Source organism: Squalius cephalus (genome assembly GCF_949319135.1).
Source record: "Squalius cephalus genome assembly, chromosome: 17".
Taxonomy (NCBI): domain Eukaryota; kingdom Metazoa; phylum Chordata; class Actinopteri; order Cypriniformes; family Leuciscidae; genus Squalius; species Squalius cephalus.
Genome location: NC_137138.1, coordinates 8,771,686 through 8,794,853, shown reverse-complemented (window position 1 = coordinate 8,794,853; position 23,168 = coordinate 8,771,686). Strand labels below are relative to the sequence as shown.

Sequence of the window (23,168 nt, the reverse complement as noted above, 5' to 3'; positions counted from 1 at the left end):
ATAAAGCATTGTTTATTTCATTTGTATCTTTGTTCTATTGTATTTATCTATGTTTGTAATTTTTTTATGCAGATGCACTCCCCTACAAAATCACCCCAATTGTTCTAGAATGATTAATTCTTTCCAAATAGAGCGATTCAAGTTATCTGGTGAAATTTGTTTTCATACTGCAGTATATATGACAGAAAAACTAAATATCGCAATGTCAGTTTTTTCCAATATCATGCAAGCTTTGCACAAGAAGGTGATGGTGCCGGTGAAGGAGTCGCGAACCACAAACCTATTCGTACATTATCTGCTGACATAAGGTATTTTAATTGCACTTTAACAAGTAAACTGAACGGCCTGGTTCATGCACAATATTTAGTGTTAAACAAGTCGTTTTTTATGTTGGTGTGTGAAATAAAGCTGCTTTTTTCATCGTTGGCTGATTGTGCGGACCAATGTAATTAGCTATATATATTTATTTTATAATAATAATAATAACAACAACAACAACAACAATAACAATAGCTATTTATTTTTATTTTATAATAATAATAACAATAACAATAACAAATATTGTGTTGTCATACCCGTTGTATTATTATTATTATTATTATTATTATTATTATTAGGCATAAACGACAATATTTTTTGTTAATGTGCTATGCAAAAAAAAAAACGAAAAAACGAAATGCTGAAGAATGGCGATGCCTCTGTTTAAGAAATTATGTCTCTTTTGTAACAAGCACTCTTGATATCATTTGTGAATATATGTCTTCATTGTAAATATCACCTTGCAATTAAGTTTTGATGTGGGCTGTAGTTTTGTAGTCTGTTTTTAAAACATTTTCAATGTAAACTAATCCTTATTTCATGTGTGTGTTGGTGAAGTGCTGGCTATATGCGGTGATGTTGATGTGAAACTATAGAGGGGCAATTGGATAATAATAGCCTAATACTAATAACAATTTTATACAATTATGGGAAAATTAGCTTAATATCGTCTTGATTGTCATCAAAGACATCAGCTATTGGCTATATCTGACTATTCAATCCATTATATTATCATCTATTGGCATAGGGATGGGTGCAGTTTTATTCTTATCTAGTTTTGCAGATTAACTCATTTTTGAAAGCTTGATAGAGCTGGTAAAAAAAACTCACACTGATATTTTAATAATTTTAAAGTAGGAGAAAACAGTCATCAAGATCATATTAGTTCTCTTTCCTGTTTTGACATTTTCTATTAAACTTTTCAAATGTTCAGAACTTTGGATATATATATATATATATATATATATATATATATATATATATATATATATGTATATGTATATGTATATGTACGTGTGTGTGTATATATATATATATGTATATGTATAGTTAAAGTAAATTTGTATACTTGCCTGAAAATTTTAGTCTATTTTCTGGTCCACATGTCTTCTATAGATTCATTTTTGTAGGCTTTTTGAAGTACACTAGCATATAAAGCTAACACACATGGACTACAAGCTACAAAATTTTCATTTTAATTTATTAATTTATTTTACACATTGTTATTGTGTTTACGCATCTTCATTCTTCTTCCTCTGTTTTTAGGTGAATAACACTGAGGTGTCCGGCATGAATCACACAGAGGTGGTCAACCTGGTTCGTGCCGCCCCCAAAGTCGTGGACCTGGTGGTAGGCCGTGTCCTAGAACCTCCCAAACCACCAATAGAGGCCCACCTCCTTCCCGACATCACGTTTCAGTGTCACGACGAGCCTTTAGGTAATGGAAATATCAAGGTATATTGTAACTGATCCTCTTTACAACTCAATGGTGTTCCCGGAAATGCCCAGAATCCAGCTGGGCAAGTATATTTTGCTGCGTTTGACCGATACATGTGGCGCATTAGTGTTATTTGACTGTCAGAGGTCAATGGGGGCTTTACTGGGTCACGCAAAAACACAGATATCCATCAGCATAAACAAAGCCCTCCTGCGTTTCACTGGAAAAATGAGCTCAAGGGGTTCAACAACAAGCTAGATAAGGGTGTCGGATTTCAGCTTGCTGACAAAAAAGTGAATGAAAGAAAGAAAGAAGGTGGTGTTAGTTTAGTGCAGCCGGATCACTTAAGTGTTTGTTTACTGGGTGTGTGTGTGTGTGGCCGTCTCTTGTAGGTCTGGTTCTCGATGGAGGAAGTGACAGTGGGTTGGGCGTACTGTACGTGAAGGACATCATCCCAGGATCCGTAGCCTCAGCAGAAGGCAGTTTGAGACACTTGGATATCATACATTACATCAACGGCGCTCCGACGCAGGATTTAACCTTGAGCGAGAGCCGCAGACTCCTGCAGCTGTCACTGAGGAATCTTAGTCTCAAAGCCACCAGGTGAGTTAGTCGCACGACACCACTCACAATGTTCACCAAAAACACTATGACGTTCATTCAATTATGCAAAAAGGATCGAATTATTCAGGTGTTGGGAAGATTCTTTTGATGGACTTGTTTGTCAGCTGTTATGTGATATGTGTGAAACTGTAAAACTTCTGGACGAATGCCACTATCTAACTATATTTCCGTAGGCATGGGAAGCCTGTTTTTCCGGGTGAGGAGGAGATTTCATTGCTAAACAATAACATCAGTTCTAAAGTCTCCCAGAGTATGAACGGTAAGTGTAGTGGGAAATAAACCAGCTGTACCTGCACGTTTTTTGGTCAAAATGTTGTCACATGCACTGTTCAATAGTTTGGGGGCGGTATGATTTTAAAGACTTTAATGCTTCCCAAGGCTGCTTTTTTTTTTTATTATTAATTAAGAAATACAGTAAAAAATTTAATATTGTGAAACGTTTGTATAATTTAAAATAACTTTTTTTTTTTGTTTAATATTTTTTTAATGCAATTTATTTCTGTGATCAAAGCTGAATTTTGTGTGTCTTCAGTGTCACATGATCCTTCAGAAATCATTCTAATATGCTGATTTTGGTCTCAAAAACAATTTCTTATTATTATCAATGTTGAAAACAGTTGTGCTGCTTCATATTTTTGTGGAAAGCATTGTTTTCCAGGATACTTTGAGAAATAGAAAGTTGAAAAGAACAGAATTTGATTTGAAATAGAAAATATTATAGCCTAAATCTGTTTGCTGTCACTTTTTGATCAATTTAATTAATCCATGCTACACAAAAATGTAAGTTATTTTTTTTTTTATTTATTTATTTTTTTTTTGTATGGTGCATACCCCAAACATTTGAATGGTAATGTAGTAGTGATGTTCAAATTCAAAAATGGGTTGTGAAAATGATCAAATCTATTAAAATATGCCAATACATTTCAAGCGGTTAAAGATAATATACATTTGTAAAGATATGGTAAGTTTGTAAAGTTTACATTGACTGATAATGTTGGTGTAATGTAACACACACTGAAGATGTCATCATAATATTTGCATACTGAAATCTGATTGGTCATTTACAGAGCGAGAAGCAGAAGCCTAAAAGTATAAAACTTCAGGAAATGCTATTCTAGTTGTTGTATATTATATTATATTACATGAGTCTCTTATAATATTGCTTTTAGCTAACATTACTCCTTAACTATGGTAAAAACACGGTAAAATCACATGATCTCGTGTGGCTTATTGCTTAAATGATGGTATCAACAGTTTATTTTTCTTTTGACTTGTGGCATTCTGATGCTCATGTTAGTAGTTAGTTGTTGTTACTCTTCTGGTTGTAAGCTGAGTAATTTACACAGTGACCTCATTTCTCTCTTGCTCTTTCTCTTTGTATCATAGGTTATCTCCATAGCAACGATCGTAACGAATTAGAGGCCCTATCCGGGATCTGTCCTGCTGAGGTAAGAACCTGTAGAACTTCTGGTAAACTATTACCTAATATTGATCGGAGCTGCTCTGGCTAAATATTTTATCACTAAATAAACCGACTTCAGAAACAGAAACTATTATACTGTGGGTGCTGTTTGTGGCATGTGAGACGGGACACAAACAGCTTGAAATTTAACTGAGGCAGGTCAGATTTCTGCGGTCTGTTTGTTACAAGAGGAGCCGGTGAGAGGAATTTGACTCGTTTTTCAGGAAACGTGTTCCGTGAATGGCCAACATTGAGGCTTCTTCCTTCACTGTAATTGTGCTTCATTGTCATTATGGCTTTCTTTCTTTTGTAGGTTTTCTCTAATTTTTCCTCGTCTCATTCATTCTGCCTTCTTTATTTCACTCTTTTCTTGTCTAAAATGTTTACAGGAGCAGATTGTGAAGCTGCAGTTGGAGAAGCCGCCAGCAGGGGGCCTGGGCTTTTCTGTGATTGGTGGAGAAAGGGGTATTTTCGTGAAGTACGTCACCCCTGGAGGCACCGCAGACACTGCAGGCACGTTGCAAGTTGGCGATCGTTTGCTCAAGGTACATAAGCGATGTTTTTACACTTCACACCCATTTTTTTAAGTTGCATTTTTAAATTGAACTTCCGAAAGCCAATTTTGCTGGTTGTGTTTGTGTACAGGTCAATGACGATCTGATGATCGGCGTGTCTCACTCTAAAGCCGTCACCACCATCCGTAAATCCAAAGGTTTGGTGCATCTCATTGTCTCCCGTCCACCTGACCAAATGCCCAACACGTACCTGGGCTTTCTGCCTCTCAAATCCAACGGTGTTAATGGCAATAATGGTACGGTCTGCACGCTAACAACCTCATGGTTATAAAGTAGAATGAATGAATGCCCGGAACTGTCAAGTTGTGTTTATCTATTTTTTGTCCAATATTTTTTTTATTTACATAGTAAAAAAAACAAAAAACAAAAAACAAACACATAATAATAAAAAAAAATCAACATATTTAATATTCATTATTGTATATAAAAATAAAACATTTTGTCAATGAATATACAGATCTTTAAGACTTAAATAGAAAAACAACATTTTTATTTGATATTTATTGTTATAAATAATGAATTGATACATGTTTTTTAATGTTATTTTAATGAAAGAGTAATTATTATTTACCGCCTGTTTCACAGACAAGGCTTAAGCTTAGTCCCAGACTAAAATGCATGTTTGAGCTGGTTTAACTGAAAGCAACTTGCACTGATATATCTTAAAATATGTCAGTGCTATTGTTTTGTCTCAAGATGAACACCAGTAATGTTTTCTTCTAATGCATGTTTATAAAAGCTACTTAAATGCCCTAATTGAACTAAGGACTAATCCTGGTTTAATCTAAGTCCTGTCTGTGAAACCAGGCCTAAGCGTAATAATTTAGTCTTACAAAAAGTGCTAATAAAAATCTGTTATTGTTGTGTGATGTTTCAGATGTGAGTGAAGACAGTGGCGTGAAAACAAAACTCCAGACGCCATCAGAGCAAAGCAAGAGCATCAATTCACCTCCCCTCCCTCCGATAGGTACAATAAAGATCACATGACCGGTGTTATTTTAGTATTGAGGATTGATATGAAATACTATATATATATATATATTGATATATATACCAAGTATTAAAAACGGATAGTGTTTTAACTGTAATGTTATTTTTTTATATATATTATTACATATTAATTAAATATTATAAAATGAATTAAATACAATTAAAATCAAAATGGAAAATATACAAAAATAATATTTTAAGTTTTAATTTTAGAAATATTTTTTAGTAATTTTGTGTGCATGTCATTTATTAGTTTATGTTTATATAGTCTTTATTAATTTTTATTTCTATATTATATTTATATCAATTTAAAGTAAATGAAAAATATTGCCTTGGCAAATATTTTTTTATATTTAATTTAATTTAATGTTTAATGTTTAAGTTTTATTTCAAATAGCAAACATTTTTATGGCTTTAGTTTTATAAGAAACCCCATATGAGACGTCATTCTAGCAGATAGTTCATCTGAATTTCACATGAAGATGTGAGTGTGTGGTATTTACATTATTTGAATGTGTGTGTGTTCTAGACTATGACACAGGCTCTCTAGAGAAAGGCAAGGGAACAGAAGGAAGTGGTGACCTATCAGAGGACACAGACTGTGACGGCTCGTCTCTGCCCGAAGACTCCCCAGAGGTACGGCCATCTGTAATTAAACTTTGAATATCTGCAATTTTACAGCAGTCAATCATAGTTCATAAGATCTGATCTAATAACAATGGACTTTGAGGCAATTGTATTGTCTTGGAACAGCTCATAGTTCAGATTAATATTCATGTTCCTCTGTCTTCAGACATCTCGGAAGGTTGAGTGGAAGGAAGAAAATGTTGATGCCCCACTGAACGACAGGTGAGGACGATGAAAACAATTTTAACAACTCTCATAGGACTCTTTGACTAATTTCACATCTACAGTAGGTGTTTTTGTTTCAGCTTACATTTTAAACTCAGAAAATATGGTTAAAAATGCAGTGCAAAACTGCAAAAAAAAAAAAAGGTGATCGTTTTTAAGCCACATCAAATATTGTTTGAAAAAAGACTTCTCACCCGAACACTCTCTATTCGGTAAACATGACTGAATCCAGACTATTTAAGCAATTTATAGTTACAATATAGTGTAGATTAAATGTTGTTTGGATCTACACTACTGTACAAAAAGTTTTATTCAGCAAGTATGCATTAAATTGGCCAAATATAATGTTACTAAAGATTTCTATATCAAATAAATGCTGTTTTAACTTTCTGTTCATCAAAGAATCAGGAATAAATGTATCACGATTCTCACAAAAATATTGAGCAGCAAAAACTGCCAATAATAATAATTGATAATAAATGAGCAGCACATCAGCATATTACAATGATTTCTATCATCTGAGTAATGACTGATTCAAATTCAGCATTGTCATCACTGGAATAAATTACATTTTTGAATATATTCAAATAGAAAACAGTAAATAGTTTTAAATTGTAATATTTCAAAATATTACTGATTTTACTGTATATTCTATCAAATAAATGCCTTCTAAATAGACTTCTTTCAAAAACATCAATAAATCATACGGACCCCAAACTAATAATGCTCAATGACCAACTCCCAACAACCAATGTTATCATTGTGGTTGTTATAAAAGGAAATGGTGTCCTTACCCAGAATTAATTTTATTCTCTCTGTAGAGATCTGTTACACTGTCAGTGTGAAAGCACTTCATCAGGTCATGCTCTACTGTTTGAGCTTCAGGAATGACTGAAACTAATAACTATATCCTCCTGAATTCAGTCTAACACGTTTGTTCCGATCAAATGTTAGTGCCCTGCAGTCCTCGTCAGGCCAGCTGGATGAAGATGAGATCACATGGGGGAGCGATGAGCTGCCAATAGAGGACATCAACTCTAAATTTACTGAAGGTCAGTCTGCAGAAACCTGTTTTGCTGTTAAAAACACAGTTTCTCACAGGGAAATGGGTCATTTTCTTATTGTTCATGCAATCAGTTTGTCTCATTGTAACTGTAATACATGTTATTTTTCTTCTCTCTCTTTCTCAGATGGACCCATCGTTACTGAGGATGAGCTGACGTCTCTGCCGCTGGTTAAAGTGGTTCCTGACGGTCATTACACATCCACTAACCTCAACACTATAGTCCGTATGATGAGAGGCCTGCTGGAGCAGAAAGTTCCTCTGCAAGAGTTTGAGGTGCAGACATATTTCACTGTACCATATACTTAAAGAGAACATCTGTACTTTTTGCAGTATTAAAAGCAATTTCTGTAAGACTTTACGATACTATAATCAGTTTACTACATTAGTACAGGTGAACTAAAAATGAAAAATACTTCTAAAGCATTTAGAAGGTTGATCATAATTTCAACATTTACTAATACATTTAAAATCCCAAGTTTTAGCTGTTAATATGCGCTATGAGCTAACATGACCTCAAAATGAACAGTTGTATTTTTATTAACTAATGTTAAAGCAACACAAAGGAACATTTTTTACCTTAAAATAATGTTTCCAAAATCGCATCAGTGGTTCATCAAGTCGTAACAGGGTGAAAGGCACTTCTGCATTCGCTTTGCAGGCCTATATCTGCTATAACCACACCATGCAAGTTTGCCAAACCGTAGTTCGATTGAGACATAAGAAAACTACAAATTTGACTTGCTTTACGTCAAGCGTTACAATAGTCATTATTTAGTTTTCCTTCGTTTCTGATGTCGCAATACATCATACTTTCATAAAATCATGCAACATACTCTTACCTTGTCAGTGGACATCGTTCATTCCAAAGCTGGTGCTGGATAAACAGCGAGTGTGTGTGCGACAGTAGGCTGCGGGCGGCGAAATGATTTACGACAGCGGTAATGGACAATTCCGCTTCCAACCTGTAGGGCGACCGAAGAGGAAAAGTTCCTTAGTGTTGCTTTAACTTAAATAATTCCTTATTGTTAGTTAATATTAGTCAATGCATTAACTAATGGACCTTATTGTAAAGTGTTACCACACTTTCTTCTATTGAAACATTTTTAAAACAGCTTTAAATTACTTCACCTTTAAAGCCTACTTGATTTTTTTTTTTTTTGCATCTGAACAATTTTATGTGCATAAAGAAGTTTAATTGTATTGAATTGAATTCATTAAATTGATCAAAAGTGACAGTAAAGACGTTTATAATGGCTGCTGAAAATTCAGCTTTGCATCACAGGAATAAATTACATTTTAAAATATATTAGAATAGAAAACAATTATTTTAAAATGAAAAAAAAAAATTTTTCTGTAGTTTTGATCAAATAAATGCAGCCTTGGTGAGCCTTTTCTTCTTAGAAAAACATAAAAAAAACTTAGCAATCACAAACTTTTAAATCGCAGTGTATATTTTATTATTTATTCATATCTTTTTTGCCATGAATATAGCATCTAATGCTAATATGGTGATTAAAATAATCCATTTTTATGTGCATATTGTTGTCTTTCAAAGAACCTGCAGAATTTGCGCCCCTTGGATGAATGTCTGATTGGCCAGACCAAAGAGAACAAGAAGAAAAACCGTTACAAGAACATCGTTCCATGTGAGTTAGGAGAAACACTGACGTATCAACAATGTTTCAGCGTGTTTCTCTGAACTTTTATTAATCATCTCTTGCTCTCTGTCATGATTCAGTTGACACAACCAGGGTCGTGTTGGGAAAAGATGGCGGCTACATAAATGCTAACTTCATCAAGATGCCTGTAAAAGACGAGAAGTTCCTGTACATCGCGTGCCAGGGGCCGCTGCCCACCACGCTTGGGGACTTCTGGCAGATGGTCTGGGAGCAGAAGTCCAACGTGATCGCCATGATGACACAGGAAGTGGAAGGAGGGAAAGTGAAATGTCAGAGGTACTGGCCCGATACGCCCCGCTCACCCGAGATGGTAGACGACCGGCTGCAGATCACACTGGTCAAAGATCAGCACCTGGACAACTTCGTCATCCGGCTCATAGAGGTCAAAGACATCCAGGTAACAGACAGCATACGTTTAAAAGGTTTTAATGTCTCTTCTGCTCACCAAGGCTGCATTTATTTGATCCAAAATACAGTTAAAACAGTAATATTGTAAAATATTATAATTTAAAATAAATGTTTTCTATTTAAATATATTTTAAAATGTACTTTATTCCTGTGATGCAAAGCTGAATTTTCAGCATCATTACTCCAGTCTTCAGAAATCATTCTATGCTGATTTGCTGCTCAAGAAACATTTATTATTATTATTATCAATGTTGAAAACAGTTGTGTAAAAAAAAAAAACTGTTTTACATATGTATATTATATATACACACACACATGCACACACACACACACACACACACACACACAATGATTTGATAGCACTAAAAATAATATTGTTATTTTTACATTATTTTCTTAAATACAATTTTTTTGTATTTTACAGTGACATTGCAATAGTAATATTTCTTATTTTTGTTTTTTAGTTATTTTTATAATTTTATTTACTACTACTACTACTACTACTACTAATAATAATAATAATAATAATAATAATAATAATTATTATTATTATTATTATTATTATTATTCTCGCTCTCGAACATGAACAAACACATCAAATCTGGAATTTCAAATCGCAATAGCAATTTTTATCAGAAAGATAGCAATCTGATTTTTTCTTTCTCCAAATCGCGCAGCTCTAATATCTTTATAAATACACTTATATATATATATATAGTGATAAATGCATAAATCTGCATATGTGAATATCCTTCTCTTTTAGACTAGTGAGATCCAGAGAGTCACTCATCTGAACTACACAGGCTGGCCTGATCATGGAACCCCGACTCAACCAGAACAGCTCCTGACATTCATTTCCTACATGAGACACATCCACCAATCAGGCCCCATCATCACTCACTGCAGTGCAGGGATTGGCCGATCAGGAACGCTCATTTGCATCGACGTGGTTCTCGGCCTCATCAGCAAAGATGCAGATGTAAGTGTCACCTTTAAAATATAGAGGTCTGTCATTATTCTTTGAGCAACTGACTTGAATTTAAATTCGTAATTCGTAAATTCGTGTTTCACTTTAAAACACTTTAAATTCGTTAAGTGTTGTTACTTTTAGAAATGCATTTTTATTTGGATTTAATTTGCGATAATCACAATTTTGTCTGGCTGAATTTATTTATGTATGTATGTATGTATGTTTGTTTGTTTCTAGTAACACTTTATAATAAATTTACTTTTTTAAATGACATAAATTGTATAAATAGTTTAATGGCAAAATTAGTGAAATGGCTCAAATCGATCACCTTTAAGAACATTATATACTATTTATTAATATATTGTATTATATTATATAACTGTACATTATTAGCTTTGTGATTAATAAAAGTGATATTACGTTACATGTAATATGCTCTCCACATTTCCTCTCTTTAGTTTGACATATCAGATGTGGTACGTACCATGAGACTCCAGAGGCAAGGCATGGTGCAAACAGAGGTAAGAATTTCATAACTATGAATTTAATTAAAGTTTACTTCTGCTGTCTTTTTTCACGTAACATTTCCTGTTGTCCCCTCCAGGAACAATACATTTTCTGCTACCAGGTCATCTTGTATGTGCTCCGATGTCTCCAGGCAGAAGAGAAACTCTCAGGATAAAAGCGTGGACCAGCACTGCCTTCTATCTCTCCTCACAGAGTCACAGATCAGCTGAAAATACCAGCGGGCTTCAGTCATCCAGATGTTTCTTTGATTTCCGATCAGGGGCTTCGACCTTGTCCGAACAAATTATGTTCTTACGATGTTTTGGACGTCTGTGATGCATATAATTCTTACAGAATTTTGTGTATTCTTATCGCTTACATTCTTGACCATTGGCTGCTACTTCTTTGAAAGCATTTATTTTATAACTTATCTTTTTTTTTTTTTTTTTTTTTTGGTAAAAACTGTTTTTATAGATTCCTTAAAGATTATGGATCAAATAAAAAAAAGAAATGAATTAATATTTTTTTGTGGTACAAAATGATTCTTGTGTATTTTAAACGAAATGATGCTGGAAATGTTGCCTTGACAGAATACAAGACAGTATTTGCTTTGTAAATCTTTTAGAAATCACTGAGTGCCAGTGGTAATCGAAGAAATTAAAAGTGTTATATTTAGTGTGATATTTATCATATGAAATCTGTTGATATGTTTTAAAGCTGTTACATACTGGACAATTTGCAATTTGTAAATAAAAGAATATCATGCCTTTAAGATTTCCTTTAATTACCGTAATGTGTTTTTGCCATTTCTGCTACTGTTTTTAAGACTTTCAGGTCTTTCTTATGATTTTTCTTTCATGTTATTTGGATGCATTGAGGTTTTACTAGGTTTGAGATAAACATTGTCTCTAAATTCAGTTTTCGGAATTGCAAAAAGTGCTTTAAAAAAAAGGGTTTTTACACATTTGCTTCTTGAGCAAGTATAGCTGTCTGTATCAGTAAAAAACAGATTTGACTATTTCCCCGTTCCATTGATGTTTTCCTCATCTCTTATATACTATAGGCATATAAAATACTAATTATATATAACAGAGGCTGTAGAAACTCAACTCACATAAACAGCCTCAATAGCAAAATGTCAAATTGCATATTTCTTTATCTAAACATAATGATCAGTGACAACGGACAGATTACAATTAAAAATGGATGTGGTTTTTAAATCGATTTGGATTGATCAGTAATATTAGTGAAATACAAAAATAACTCTTAGAAATCTACTTTTAATGGGAATGTTAAATTACCTAAAAAACGTGTTTTTCAGTTGGACTAATGTAGTTTCACAATTATTTAGCCTAGTGGCGAAAATGTGCCTACTATATAAATGTCTCCTGCAGTACCTCCATTCTCCACTGGGGGTCGCAGCAGTCTACAGAGAGATAGCTGTTGAACACCGCTAGTGACGCTTTTGAGATCCTCCTGATTTGTCCTTCCAGGCTTTCCGTAGTTCGCTGGCAACATGGCGTCCTTCTTATGAGCCACGCTGGTGAAGAAATAATAGAATCAGTCAAAATAAACGTTCTTTTCTGACGCGTAGTATAAGAAAATAATCAAAAATGACGGGCCGTAACAATAACAAATTACCGACGAACCTACCACAGTTGCAAAATCTGATCAAGAGGGATCCGAAGTCCTATACGGAGGAGGTAAGACACTTGCTATTGGATTTGTCAACTGGCCTGGTCACGAGTAACGTTAAACCACAATAATTATATGACAAGCACTATGACAAGCTGTTCATTTATTTATTAAACCTAACAAGCGTCTAATTTTATGTAACGTAACTATTCTAGTTATGTAACTTTCAATTTCGTAACTATGTATTAATTAGAAGTTACTATTCTATTATTATTAGTTTTATTATTAACAAAATGCTATGGGGATCTTTTGTACAGTTAGCAGTTGTGATAACTGATATTGCTAGTAACTGTAATAGAAACTTGGTGATATAATGTGTGAATAAATGTTCACATTTAGTTTTATCCATGGGGTGTAACGATACTCTCATGTCACGATTCGATACATACCACGATACGATATTATTGCGATACTCCAAGACATATGATAAAAGGTTAACAAGAAAAGTACTGTTAATTTAAAATGCTAAATTTGAGCATTGGGGGAGTAAATGAATAGGCTTGGACTTGGTGCTGGTAACCCAATGCACAGGACAATAGTGACACCAGAATTCATGTATTCATGATTCTGAAGCTGAAAATACAGAATTATTTTAGACGAATATTATTATTCATTATATTCAACATTACATATAGTAGTTTAATGTAGTACTGACACTAAAACTTTGTAAAAAAAAAAAAATTCTCTCACAGTAATTTTAATTTTGGGTGAGCAATACACAATAAATATTGTCACTAGAATCCACAATACATATTGTTGCATTTTTGTATTGCGATATGTTGTGACTCAATATATTGTTACCACCCCTATTAAATGACCTTAATTTGCTGTCATTCCAGTTTTTGCAACAGTATCGTCATTATCAGTCAAATGTGGAGATCTTTAAACATCAGCCTGACAAATCCAACAAAGACCTGGCTGATTTGGTCATGTTTCTGGCTCAGGTATGGATGTGCTCTCTATTCATTCTGCATTTGATCTCTTATGGATCAGACCGTTATTGACTGATTGTGGTTTTTGTCTCCAGGTTGGACACTGTTACTTAGAGGAGCTGTCAGACTTCCCACAGCAGCTGACTGATCTTCTCTTAAACCATCATACGCTGCTGGAGTCAGATCTCAGAATGGTACGAATGATATTTGTTGTTCAGATTAAGTTTTTACAGGACAATTGGAATGTCGGTTAGTTTAAACTATCTGGATAGTCTCTTACAGTCTTTCTTTCAGAGTATGAGCTTTTTTTAAGGTACACTATGTAATTTTTGACATTTTTGACAACTAAGAACATTTTTGGGTGTGCTTCGGCTCTGCGTGACTGTGTGGAAGAATATGACCCTTCACAATAGATAATGCTTAGATAATGGATATAGATAATGGACTCTGTTAGAGAGCTACATATGGCAATTTATCTGTTCAATAAAATATCTTACTCACCTGTTGAGGAATATAAACTCCATCTCCACGTCACATTTACATTTCAAATCCTTCAGTTCTCTAAAAAGCCAAGCTAATGTTGATTCTCGTTTTATTTCGAGCTCTGTCGCGCTTACTTTTTAGCGTTTTTAAAACGTGACTAGATTGATTTAGTGAGCTCTATGTCAACCTTTCTAGCTCATTGTGAGAACAAACATATGACACTACACCTTACACACGTCAAAGTAGCCAGAGCAACTTTTCAAAATTTTTTGGATATGACGAGACGCGCACGGGCGAGTAACATATGTAGACAATTTCTCAAAAAGAACGCTTGCTATAGTGAATCAGGGTTAGAAAAAAAACACGTATTGGAAGAAGTATTGATGTATTGACTAATTGAAATTTTGTTTATTTTGAACAAAATAAAAGTTACATAGTGTACCTTTAACTTTTGAAGATCTGTTTTCTAAACAAATAACTTTTTGCAATTTCTTTCAGACGTTTTGCAAAGCCCTCATCCTCTTGAGGAACAAAGATCTGGTCAGTCCCACTAGTCTTCTGGGACTGTTCTTTGAGCTGCTGCGCTGTCATGACAAACTTTTGCGAAAGGTCTGTGAATTTTGCAGTGCAATTCTGTTTTTAGAATTATTGCAAATTCTCAAATGTTGAATTGAATTATTGCAAAGCCTGCTGATAAAAAATTGTCCTCTGTCTCCTCAGACTTTATATACCCACATTGTGACCGATATCAAAAATATCAATGCCAAGCACAAAAACAACAAACTTAACACGGTAAGGCGCTTGTATTTGGGTATCATATTCATTTTCCATCAAGTGACAATTGAAGGACTGCAGAATATGCAAAACTTCACTTCATTTGTGTAAATAAATAATAAAAAAACGTCAGAAAAAATAAGAAATGATATGTGTTAAAGAAGTCGGCATCTTTTCTTCCATATTGTAATATATATTTATATATCAGAGAGAAATGGCTTCTCGAACAAGAAAAAATGTAGTGTGGGACTTTTTTTCTCCATTGGGAATTGATTGGGTGGTTGTGGTTTGCTATTGGTGGATCTGATGTGAGTGACAGGTTGCCCCGCCCTCACACCAGTAAACGCATCATCAGAGTAGTGAAGAGATGTCGCTGCAGGACAGGGGAAGTTATTTTGATTAAAGATTAAGAGGTGAAATGAAAAAAAACAAAAAAAAACTTTGTGGAAATCATTTATAAAAAATACTGCATTATTTCATAAAAAAACGATAGTCAATTTTGATTTGTTGGTGACCTTTTTTTCCTTAATTTACCTCCTAAATTGTTCTCATGTACTTATTTCTATATTATTTCAATATTTCTTAATTCTATTTTGATTTTGGGGTGAAATATGACATTAACATGTTCATAAGATTCCCTTCCCTCCGTTTTGAAATAAATACTAAGCACTTTTGTGTTTCTTCTGCGCTCAGACATTACAGAACTTCATGTACACCATGCTGAGGGATTCAAACCCTATTGCTGCCAAGATCTCTTTAGATGTAATGGTTGAGCTTTACAGAAGAAACATCTGGTGAGTCCTTAAACATAAGCATCTTTGTAATATTATGTGATGCCATTTAATATGGTCTGTAATCATAACTGTTTCATTCCCACATCAACCAATCAGGAATGACGCTAAAACCGTGAACGTCATCACCACAGCGTGTTTCTCCAAAGTCACAAAGGTTCGATTGTTTTTTTTTGCCTTTATTCTAATTTAATATGTATGAATTTCCAGTATTAAAACATTTAGTGACATATTAGTTAATGAAACTTTTATTATACACTATATTATAACTTTATTCACAAGGCTGCTTTTCAAGGGCTTATGATCTTTCAACATGTTTTGACAATTCCTGTCTTCTCTCAGATCCTTGTGGCTGGATTGAAGTTCTTCCTGGGAAAAGATGAAGATGAGAAGAGAGACAGTGATTCAGAATCTGAGGTAAATAAGTGCAAATGTTTCTTCTGCTTGCTTTTTATTTACACTACCATGCAAAAGTTTGGGGTCATTAAATTATTATTATCATTTTAAGAAATTAATACTTTTAGTAAGCAAAGACACAATATAACAGTCAAAAATAACAGTAAAGTCATTTATAATGTTACACAAGATTTCTATTTCAAATAAATGCTGTTCTATTGAACTTGAAAGAGAACATTGAACACTGAAAATGTTTCTTGTTTACCAAATTAGTATATTAGAATGATTTCTGAAGGATCATGTGGCTGAAAATTCAACTTTGCATCACATAAATAAAATGTTAAAATATATTCAAATAGATAATTACTATTTTAAATTGTAGTAATATTTCACAATATTACTGTTTTTACTGTATTTTTGTTCAAATAATTGCAGCTTTAATGAGCATAGGACACTTCCTTCAAAAACATCTTACAGACCCCAAATTTTTGAATGGTAGTGTACTTTAAATATTAAAAATAATTATAAAATGTATTTTTCCTCTGCAGGATGATGGGCCAACGACCAGAGATCTAATGGTCCGATATTCCACCGGAAAGAAAACGTCCAAAAATAAGAGGAAAATGGAGAAAGCCATGAAAGTCCTCAAGGTTAAATGAAGTGTTTCATAATTAGCAAATCAATGTTTTTTTGTTAATGTCACTGCTAAATTTGTCATTTTCATTTTGTTTTCTCAGAAACATAAAAAGAAGAAAAAAGTGGAGGTTTTTAATTTCTCCGCCATCCATTTGATCCACGATCCACAAGGTCAGACCACCCTTTCACACTTACATAGAATACAACATACAACATGTAGTGGTTCGAGATCTGGTACCTGGAAGTTGCAGGTTCAGACCCACAAGAACTGATCCATGTTGTGAATCACTTTCTATAAAAGCATCTAGATTAGTAATTATATCTGTGTTATTCAGATTTCGCAGAGAAGCTCCTGAAGCAGCTGGAGAGCTCAAACGAACGGTTCGAGGTGAAGATCATGATGATGGAGCTCATCTCTAGACTCGTGGGAATTCATGAGGTAATGTATAAGTGAGCATTTGCACATTTATGGTTCATCATTTTCTCATTAACTTTATCTAACCTGTTTTGTTTCCATCTTTACAGCTTTTCCTTTTTAATTTCTATCCGTTTGTCCAGCGGTTCCTTCAGCCTCACCAGAGAGGTAAACACTGCTGTCTTTATAGAATGCTTACAAAAATAATGTGTTATTCACTTCAGTATTTTTAGGGTGTGTTCACACTTGTATTGTTTTCTTTTTTGGTCCTGAACAAAAGAACCGAACTACATTTAGTCCTGGTTCGCTTAGCGATCACACTGTCATTTTTAAGACCGATCCTAAAGAGAAAAAACACGTATTAAGGCACTAGTTGTAAGTGCGTACATATGATAGTATTTTGACCGGCTTAGAACTCGTGAAGAATTTATAAAATGTGTAAAGGAGTCAATACAGCGGCAGGAATTCCACCGTTGCACACAAATGAACATCTGCTGTTTGAATGGCAGCGTTCACACTTATTCAACAGAGCAATCACACCAGAGTTTGTTTTAATACAACCAAACTGCCAAGTGTGAACACATCATTGTCTCTTATCTAATACTCATGTCTTCAGAGGCCATGTTTATGTCCTCCTCATGTTAATTTGTTGTTTTTGTTTCAGAGGTGACCAAAATTCTGTTGTGTGCCGCCCAGGCCTCACATCAGCTGGTCCCTCCTGAGGTAAGAACTCATCATGAGGCGTTTATATATCATTAAACGAAGGTCTGGTATGCGATATTTGAAAAACGCTGTTTGAAAGTTGGTAGCAAGAGGGAGATTTGAAGAAAGACTGTAGAAAGAGAGATGGCTGAGAGACATTACAAAAGAATATCACTGGAAATTGAAGGGTTATGATCCGGAAAGACCTTTAGGACCGTTAATTGTAGAAAAGCTTTCCAGCGCTGGAGAGAGCTAAGCGAGAAGGCCTGAAAACAGAAGCGGGGGTTGCTTTGATTCTTCTCCACTCGTGAGTAACACTAGGTTTGAGTGTCATTGTTTGTCTGGAGCTGCTGTGCTGTTGGCAACTAATAACAAATTCTTAATTTTTTTGTGCTTCCTTGTCATCTTTATTTTTCGTGAAGCATTATTTTGTTGCGCTTCTGCTACGATAAATATACATCCACTCTTGCATTGCGTGTGTGACAGAGGCCAGTTAGTGAGAGCTGTGCAGGCTGATGACTGCTAGAGAATACTGTGTTTACTGTTTAGCGTCCTTGTTAGTGCACACGCCTCGCACACCAGCGATCGGGCTTCGTCAGACTTTGTTTTTATTTACAGAAATGGATGCTTTCATTTAGAAGGGATGCATTAAATTGATCAAAAGTGACGGTAAAGATATTTATAATGTTACACAATATTTCTGTTTCAAACAAATGCTGTTCTTTTGAAGTTTAGTTTTATCAAAGAATACTGAAAAAATATATATACTGCATTTTCCACAAAAATATGGAGCAGCACAACTGTTTTCCAAATTGTTGAGCATATTAGAATGATTTCTGAAGAATCATGTGACACTGAAGACTGGAGTAATGATGCTGAAAATTCAGCTTTGAAATCACAGGAATAAATTACGTTTTAAAATTTATTTAAATACAAAATACTTATTTTGCCAACCCTGAACTTTTAGTGTTCTAACTAATTCATTACTGTTACATCTACAGATCGTTGAGCCAGTCATCATGACCATCGCCAATAACTTTGTTACGGACAGGAATTCAGGGGAGGTCATGACAGTTGGGTAGGTGCTGTGTAAAGCTCAATAAAATACACTGAAATGTTAAATTGTTTAATGCAAAATACTGTTATTTTGTCCCTCATTTGCATGAATGTCTCTCTTGTTCATCCTCATATCTCAGAATCAACGCTATAAAAGAACTGGTAGCTCGCTGTCCTCTCTCCATGTCAGAAGACCTACTTCAAGATCTCACACAGTACAAATCCCACAAAGATAAAAGTGTGTGGTTTGTCATTATTTATCATAGTCTGTTCATCAGATGCTATATAGTTTGAATGAAATGAGAACAGAATAGACTGTTTGACTTTTTTTGTTTATCTTCCAGATGTTGGGATGTCTGCCAGAGGTCTTATCCAGCTTTTCAGAGATCTCAATCCAAAGATGCTGCACAGAAAAGACAGGGTGAGAAGCTTACAATAATATTAAAAAAAGTATTTGAATTGGACATTCTAGATATCAAGGATTCCCAAGTTGTTTTGTCAGTCAAACCTTTTTGACTTAAATATTTACTTAAAGATTTTAAATGAATATTTCAATAAACAAACAGCACATTTGCATGTTCATGGTTCCCTGCCATCTGTTAATGGTCACATGACATGCAGATAAACAGATAAAATGTCATGTTTTATTTTCATTGTTTATCTTAAAATGATTTATTCATTAAAATGTTACATTTTTATTATTTAATAAATTGTTAAGCTGGAAATCCTGTTCTTGATGTAAACTACCAATCAAAAGTTTTGGATCAGGTTTTTTTGGTGTTGTTTTTTTGTGAAAGAAAGGAAGAAATTAATACTTTTATTTGTCAAGAATGCATTAAATTGATCAAAAGCATTTCAGCATTGATATTAATTAGAAATGTTTCTTGAGCATCAGATCAGCATATTAGAATGATTTCTGAAAAATCATGTGACACTAAGACTGGAGTAATGATGCTGAAAATTCAGCTTTGCGTCACAGGATTAAATGACATTTTAAAATAGAAACCAATTGTAATATTTCACAATATTATTGTTTTTATTGTATTTTTGATCAAGTAATTGCAGATTTAGTGAGCATAAGAGACTTCTTTCAAAAACATTACAAAATTTTACTGACCCCAGACTTTTAAAAAGTAATGTACCTTATCGTTTTTGCATGTATTATTGTTATCAGGGAAAGCCCACAGAATCCTCTAAGGAGGCCAAAATCCAGAGCTATGGAGAACTGGAGGCCAAAGACTACATCCCTGGTGCTGAGGTGCTGGAAGCAGAGGAGAACGTAAATGAAGAGGAAGATGAAGGTATGTGAAGAGCTGTATTAGCATTTGCTTATTATTTCATTGAGTAATATGTGTGTAAAACATTTATTCCACTGTAATGCTTTCCCTTCCAGACGGCTGGGAGAGCGTCAGCATGAGTGGGGATGATGAAGATGGAGAGTGGGTGAACGTGCATCACTCCTCTGATGAAGATCAGGCAGAAGTGGTGAGGATCAAACCACTTTCTTATCTGATTCTACACTTGATTCTAATGATGGGAAATGATGCATCTGAACCTGTTTTGTTGTTTGTATATGTCAGGCTGAGAAGTTACAGAGCATCCCAGAGGACGAGCGCAAAGCCAAAGCTGCCGTGGTCAGCACGAGTCGTCTCCTCACACAGGACGACTTCAAAAAGATCCGCATCGCTCAGATGGCCAAAGAGGTCAGCTCTGCACCCGGGAAGGGTCAGAAGAGGAAGAACGTAGAGAGTGATGAGGAAGATCAGAGGTAGGACATGTTTCGGGCAGGATGTTTCTTTACGGAAACGAGTTTATTTTTTTGAATAAACTGATAATAATCAGTCTATTCACATATGAGATACTTGTTTTTTTTTTCAGAGGAGAGTTGCTTAGCCTGAGAGACATTGAGCATCTTCACAAGAAACCCAAATCTGACAAAGAAACACGACTGGCAACAGCCATGGTGAGTATGGGGGATGATATTTTATTAATGGATCCTTGCTAAATTAAATTATAAATAAAAATAAAATTGTTTTATGATCTGAATGATCATGTGACACTGAAGACTTGAGTAATGATGCTGAATGTTGATGTCAGCTTTGCATCACAGAAATAAATTAAATTTTTTAATATATTTAAAAATAAAAAACTGTTTTTACTGTATTTTTTATCCAATAAATGCTGCCTTTGTGAGCTTAAGAGAGTTCTTTCAAAAATATGACTGAGCCCAAACTCTTGAATGGTAATGTTTATGTATATGTGTTTTCCCCTCTCAATATCAGGATTTTAGCATTTAAAAAAAAAAAAAAAAAAAAAAAAAAAAATATATATATATATATATATATATATATATATATATATATATATATATATATATATATATATATATATATATATATATTTATTTATTTATCTATTTATTTATTTTTTACTTAAAATACTGATGTTGAAGGAAAGAAAACACATTAATTGGCATTTTGTCAGCTACCCATAGCAAAGAAAAAAAGGGTTAACATTTCCACTTTCCTCTCAGGCTGGGCGGACTGATAGGAAGGAGTTTGTTAAAAAGAGGAGCAAGCTAAACCCGTTCGCCAGCACCAGTAACAAGGAGAAGAAACGAAAAAAGAACTTCATAATGATGAAACACAGTCAGGACGTGAGGACCAAAGGCAAACGCTCCTTCAGAGACAAACAGGTGAACCCGCAGCTCTTTCACATCTTTAATAACTTACTTCCCATTCAAGTTCAGTTTGTGTTGTATTTGTGATGTTTCCTATTAATAGTGATCTTCCCCACTCATTTCCCCCTCAGATCGCCCTCAGAGATGCACTCTTAAAGAAGAGAAAACGCAAGTAATCCCCACCTGTAATGGACTAGAGCTGACTGAATGGTTGATCTCTTGACATGATCTGTGTGGAAGACAGTATATACGACTTGGCTGTGTGGATTTTCATGTTGTCTTTTAAATAAATCATTTAAACAGTTGAAATTTGTTGCGTTACTTTTTAAATTTGACCTACAAATAGGCCTTTGGACAAACTGCGCCCATAATAGTTTAACTATTAGTTAACAATGAACAATAGTTCTACAGCTTTTGGTTCAGACATTGTTAGATTATAACTCTATAACATTGGCATAGGGCTATGGAAAGAGTCGTGAAACATCTAAGCAAATCTATGTTCACAAAACTGCTTCAGCTTTACTTTCTGTAGTACTTGAGCTTTTATACATGGTCCAGGGGTGGTGTAGCAACTGTCCAATGAGAATTTACATTACATCATATAGAATGCCAGACAAAGAGAAAAACAAGTCCATAGGAGAGATCTGTGGCAGTATATGTTCTAGACATATCCAGATCTCCTATCTGAGCTGGTTTCCTAGAAAAAAAAACACACACACACACACACACACAGACACTGTACATGAAAAGGAAATAAAAACTTCTTCCCATTTTCCCCTCGTAGCCTACTCGAAAGTCAGCAAGGTTATACAGACCAGAGAGACAAAAAAAAAAAACCACAGTAAAGTCAGGCTGAGGTAATCTTACAGACATTAAGTGCCCAAATATTTTGTGACCACTTTATATGAATAAAAATAAGTTTTTATTTATTTATTTTTTATCCAGTGATATTTCAGAGAAATATAGGTTCCTCCCAGCTTTGGTATATGATTTCTCTTATTTGCATCTCTCTTGTCCAGTGTCATAAGCGCACATAATGACAGCTGTGTAGTCATTTTACAAAACAGTGGCAGAGACTTGTGTTCACCTGAATATTTTAGGAATTCACTCCACAGGTGAATTGTCTGTACTTGCTTTTGTTTAGCATTTTCACATTGGACTCTTCTCTAACTAGTAAGTCAAGATTATTGGATTGTAAGTTATTATTTAGAAAAACGGGCTTATTGGAAATACGTCCATGTGGTGACATTTCTGCAATATGACTTTACTAGCAATGTCCAGTAAGTGGAACTAAAAGCATGTTCAGATTTTTCTGAAACAGTTAAATGTGAATTTAACAGATTTATTGCGTTGGTTGTAGCCTACATTTAGGAAATGTGTACATGGCACTAAAATATTAATGCTCAGTCACGTTTGAAAATATACACTAAACCTATTTGTTTGTTTTAGCAAAACCAAACGTGAGACAGGAACACGTTTGCTGAAGTGACAAGGAACTCGAAGCTAGCAGTGCTGTACCAGGTGACTACCGAGCAAACTTACTATGCTAGAAAAGCGTCAACGTAGTTTATTGTGTGTTGAGGTCAGGCTATTGTACAAGTTCTTTATTAATCAATAATCTGTGTGTTTGTGTGAATTGGATCAAAAGTTGTTCACATTCACTATCGTTCATTTCAACTGGAAACTTGCATCATTTTCTGAGTTTTGCAAAACTGTAGG

General features: G+C 34.4%; 2 protein-coding genes across 7 annotated transcripts in view; both read left to right on the top strand.

The window, feature by feature from the left end:
• ptpn13 (protein tyrosine phosphatase non-receptor type 13) overlaps positions 1 to 11,909 on the top strand; it is a 78,202-nt gene extending 66,293 nt beyond the window's left edge. For all 6 annotated transcript variants that reach the window (XM_079847242.1, XM_079847240.1, XM_079847243.1 and 3 more), the window contains 16 exons: positions 1,585 to 1,756; positions 2,149 to 2,359; positions 2,554 to 2,639; positions 3,767 to 3,828; positions 4,232 to 4,387; positions 4,488 to 4,653; positions 5,295 to 5,384; positions 5,937 to 6,043; positions 6,201 to 6,256; positions 7,214 to 7,311; positions 7,450 to 7,598; positions 8,881 to 8,971; positions 9,064 to 9,401; positions 10,176 to 10,391; positions 10,841 to 10,903; positions 10,987 to 11,909. In XM_079847242.1, coding sequence (XP_079703368.1) covers positions 1,585 to 1,756; positions 2,149 to 2,359; positions 2,554 to 2,639; positions 3,767 to 3,828; positions 4,232 to 4,387; positions 4,488 to 4,653; positions 5,295 to 5,384; positions 5,937 to 6,043; positions 6,201 to 6,256; positions 7,214 to 7,311; positions 7,450 to 7,598; positions 8,881 to 8,971; positions 9,064 to 9,401; positions 10,176 to 10,391; positions 10,841 to 10,903; positions 10,987 to 11,064 — 2,139 coding nt within the window. In that variant the 3' untranslated portion in view covers positions 11,065 to 11,909. The remainder of the gene's footprint in view (positions 1 to 1,584; positions 1,757 to 2,148; positions 2,360 to 2,553; positions 2,640 to 3,766; positions 3,829 to 4,231; positions 4,388 to 4,487; positions 4,654 to 5,294; positions 5,385 to 5,936; positions 6,044 to 6,200; positions 6,257 to 7,213; positions 7,312 to 7,449; positions 7,599 to 8,880; positions 8,972 to 9,063; positions 9,402 to 10,175; positions 10,392 to 10,840; positions 10,904 to 10,986) is intronic.
• A 409-nt stretch (positions 11,910 to 12,318) lies between these two features.
• Positions 12,319 to 21,749, top strand: sdad1 (SDA1 domain containing 1). The gene is made up of 22 exons (XM_079898509.1): positions 12,319 to 12,592; positions 13,424 to 13,528; positions 13,612 to 13,710; positions 14,498 to 14,608; positions 14,720 to 14,791; positions 15,467 to 15,567; positions 15,664 to 15,721; positions 15,907 to 15,981; positions 16,509 to 16,610; positions 16,698 to 16,767; positions 16,932 to 17,035; positions 17,122 to 17,179; positions 17,676 to 17,734; positions 18,715 to 18,791; positions 18,910 to 19,007; positions 19,114 to 19,190; positions 19,944 to 20,070; positions 20,163 to 20,254; positions 20,350 to 20,537; positions 20,648 to 20,732; positions 21,303 to 21,464; positions 21,581 to 21,749. Exons 1-22 carry the CDS (start codon positions 12,503 to 12,505, stop codon positions 21,623 to 21,625), a joined length of 2,055 nt encoding a protein of 684 aa, XP_079754635.1. The 5' UTR covers positions 12,319 to 12,502; the 3' UTR covers positions 21,626 to 21,749.
• The last annotated feature ends 1,419 nt before the right edge of the window (positions 21,750 to 23,168 follow it).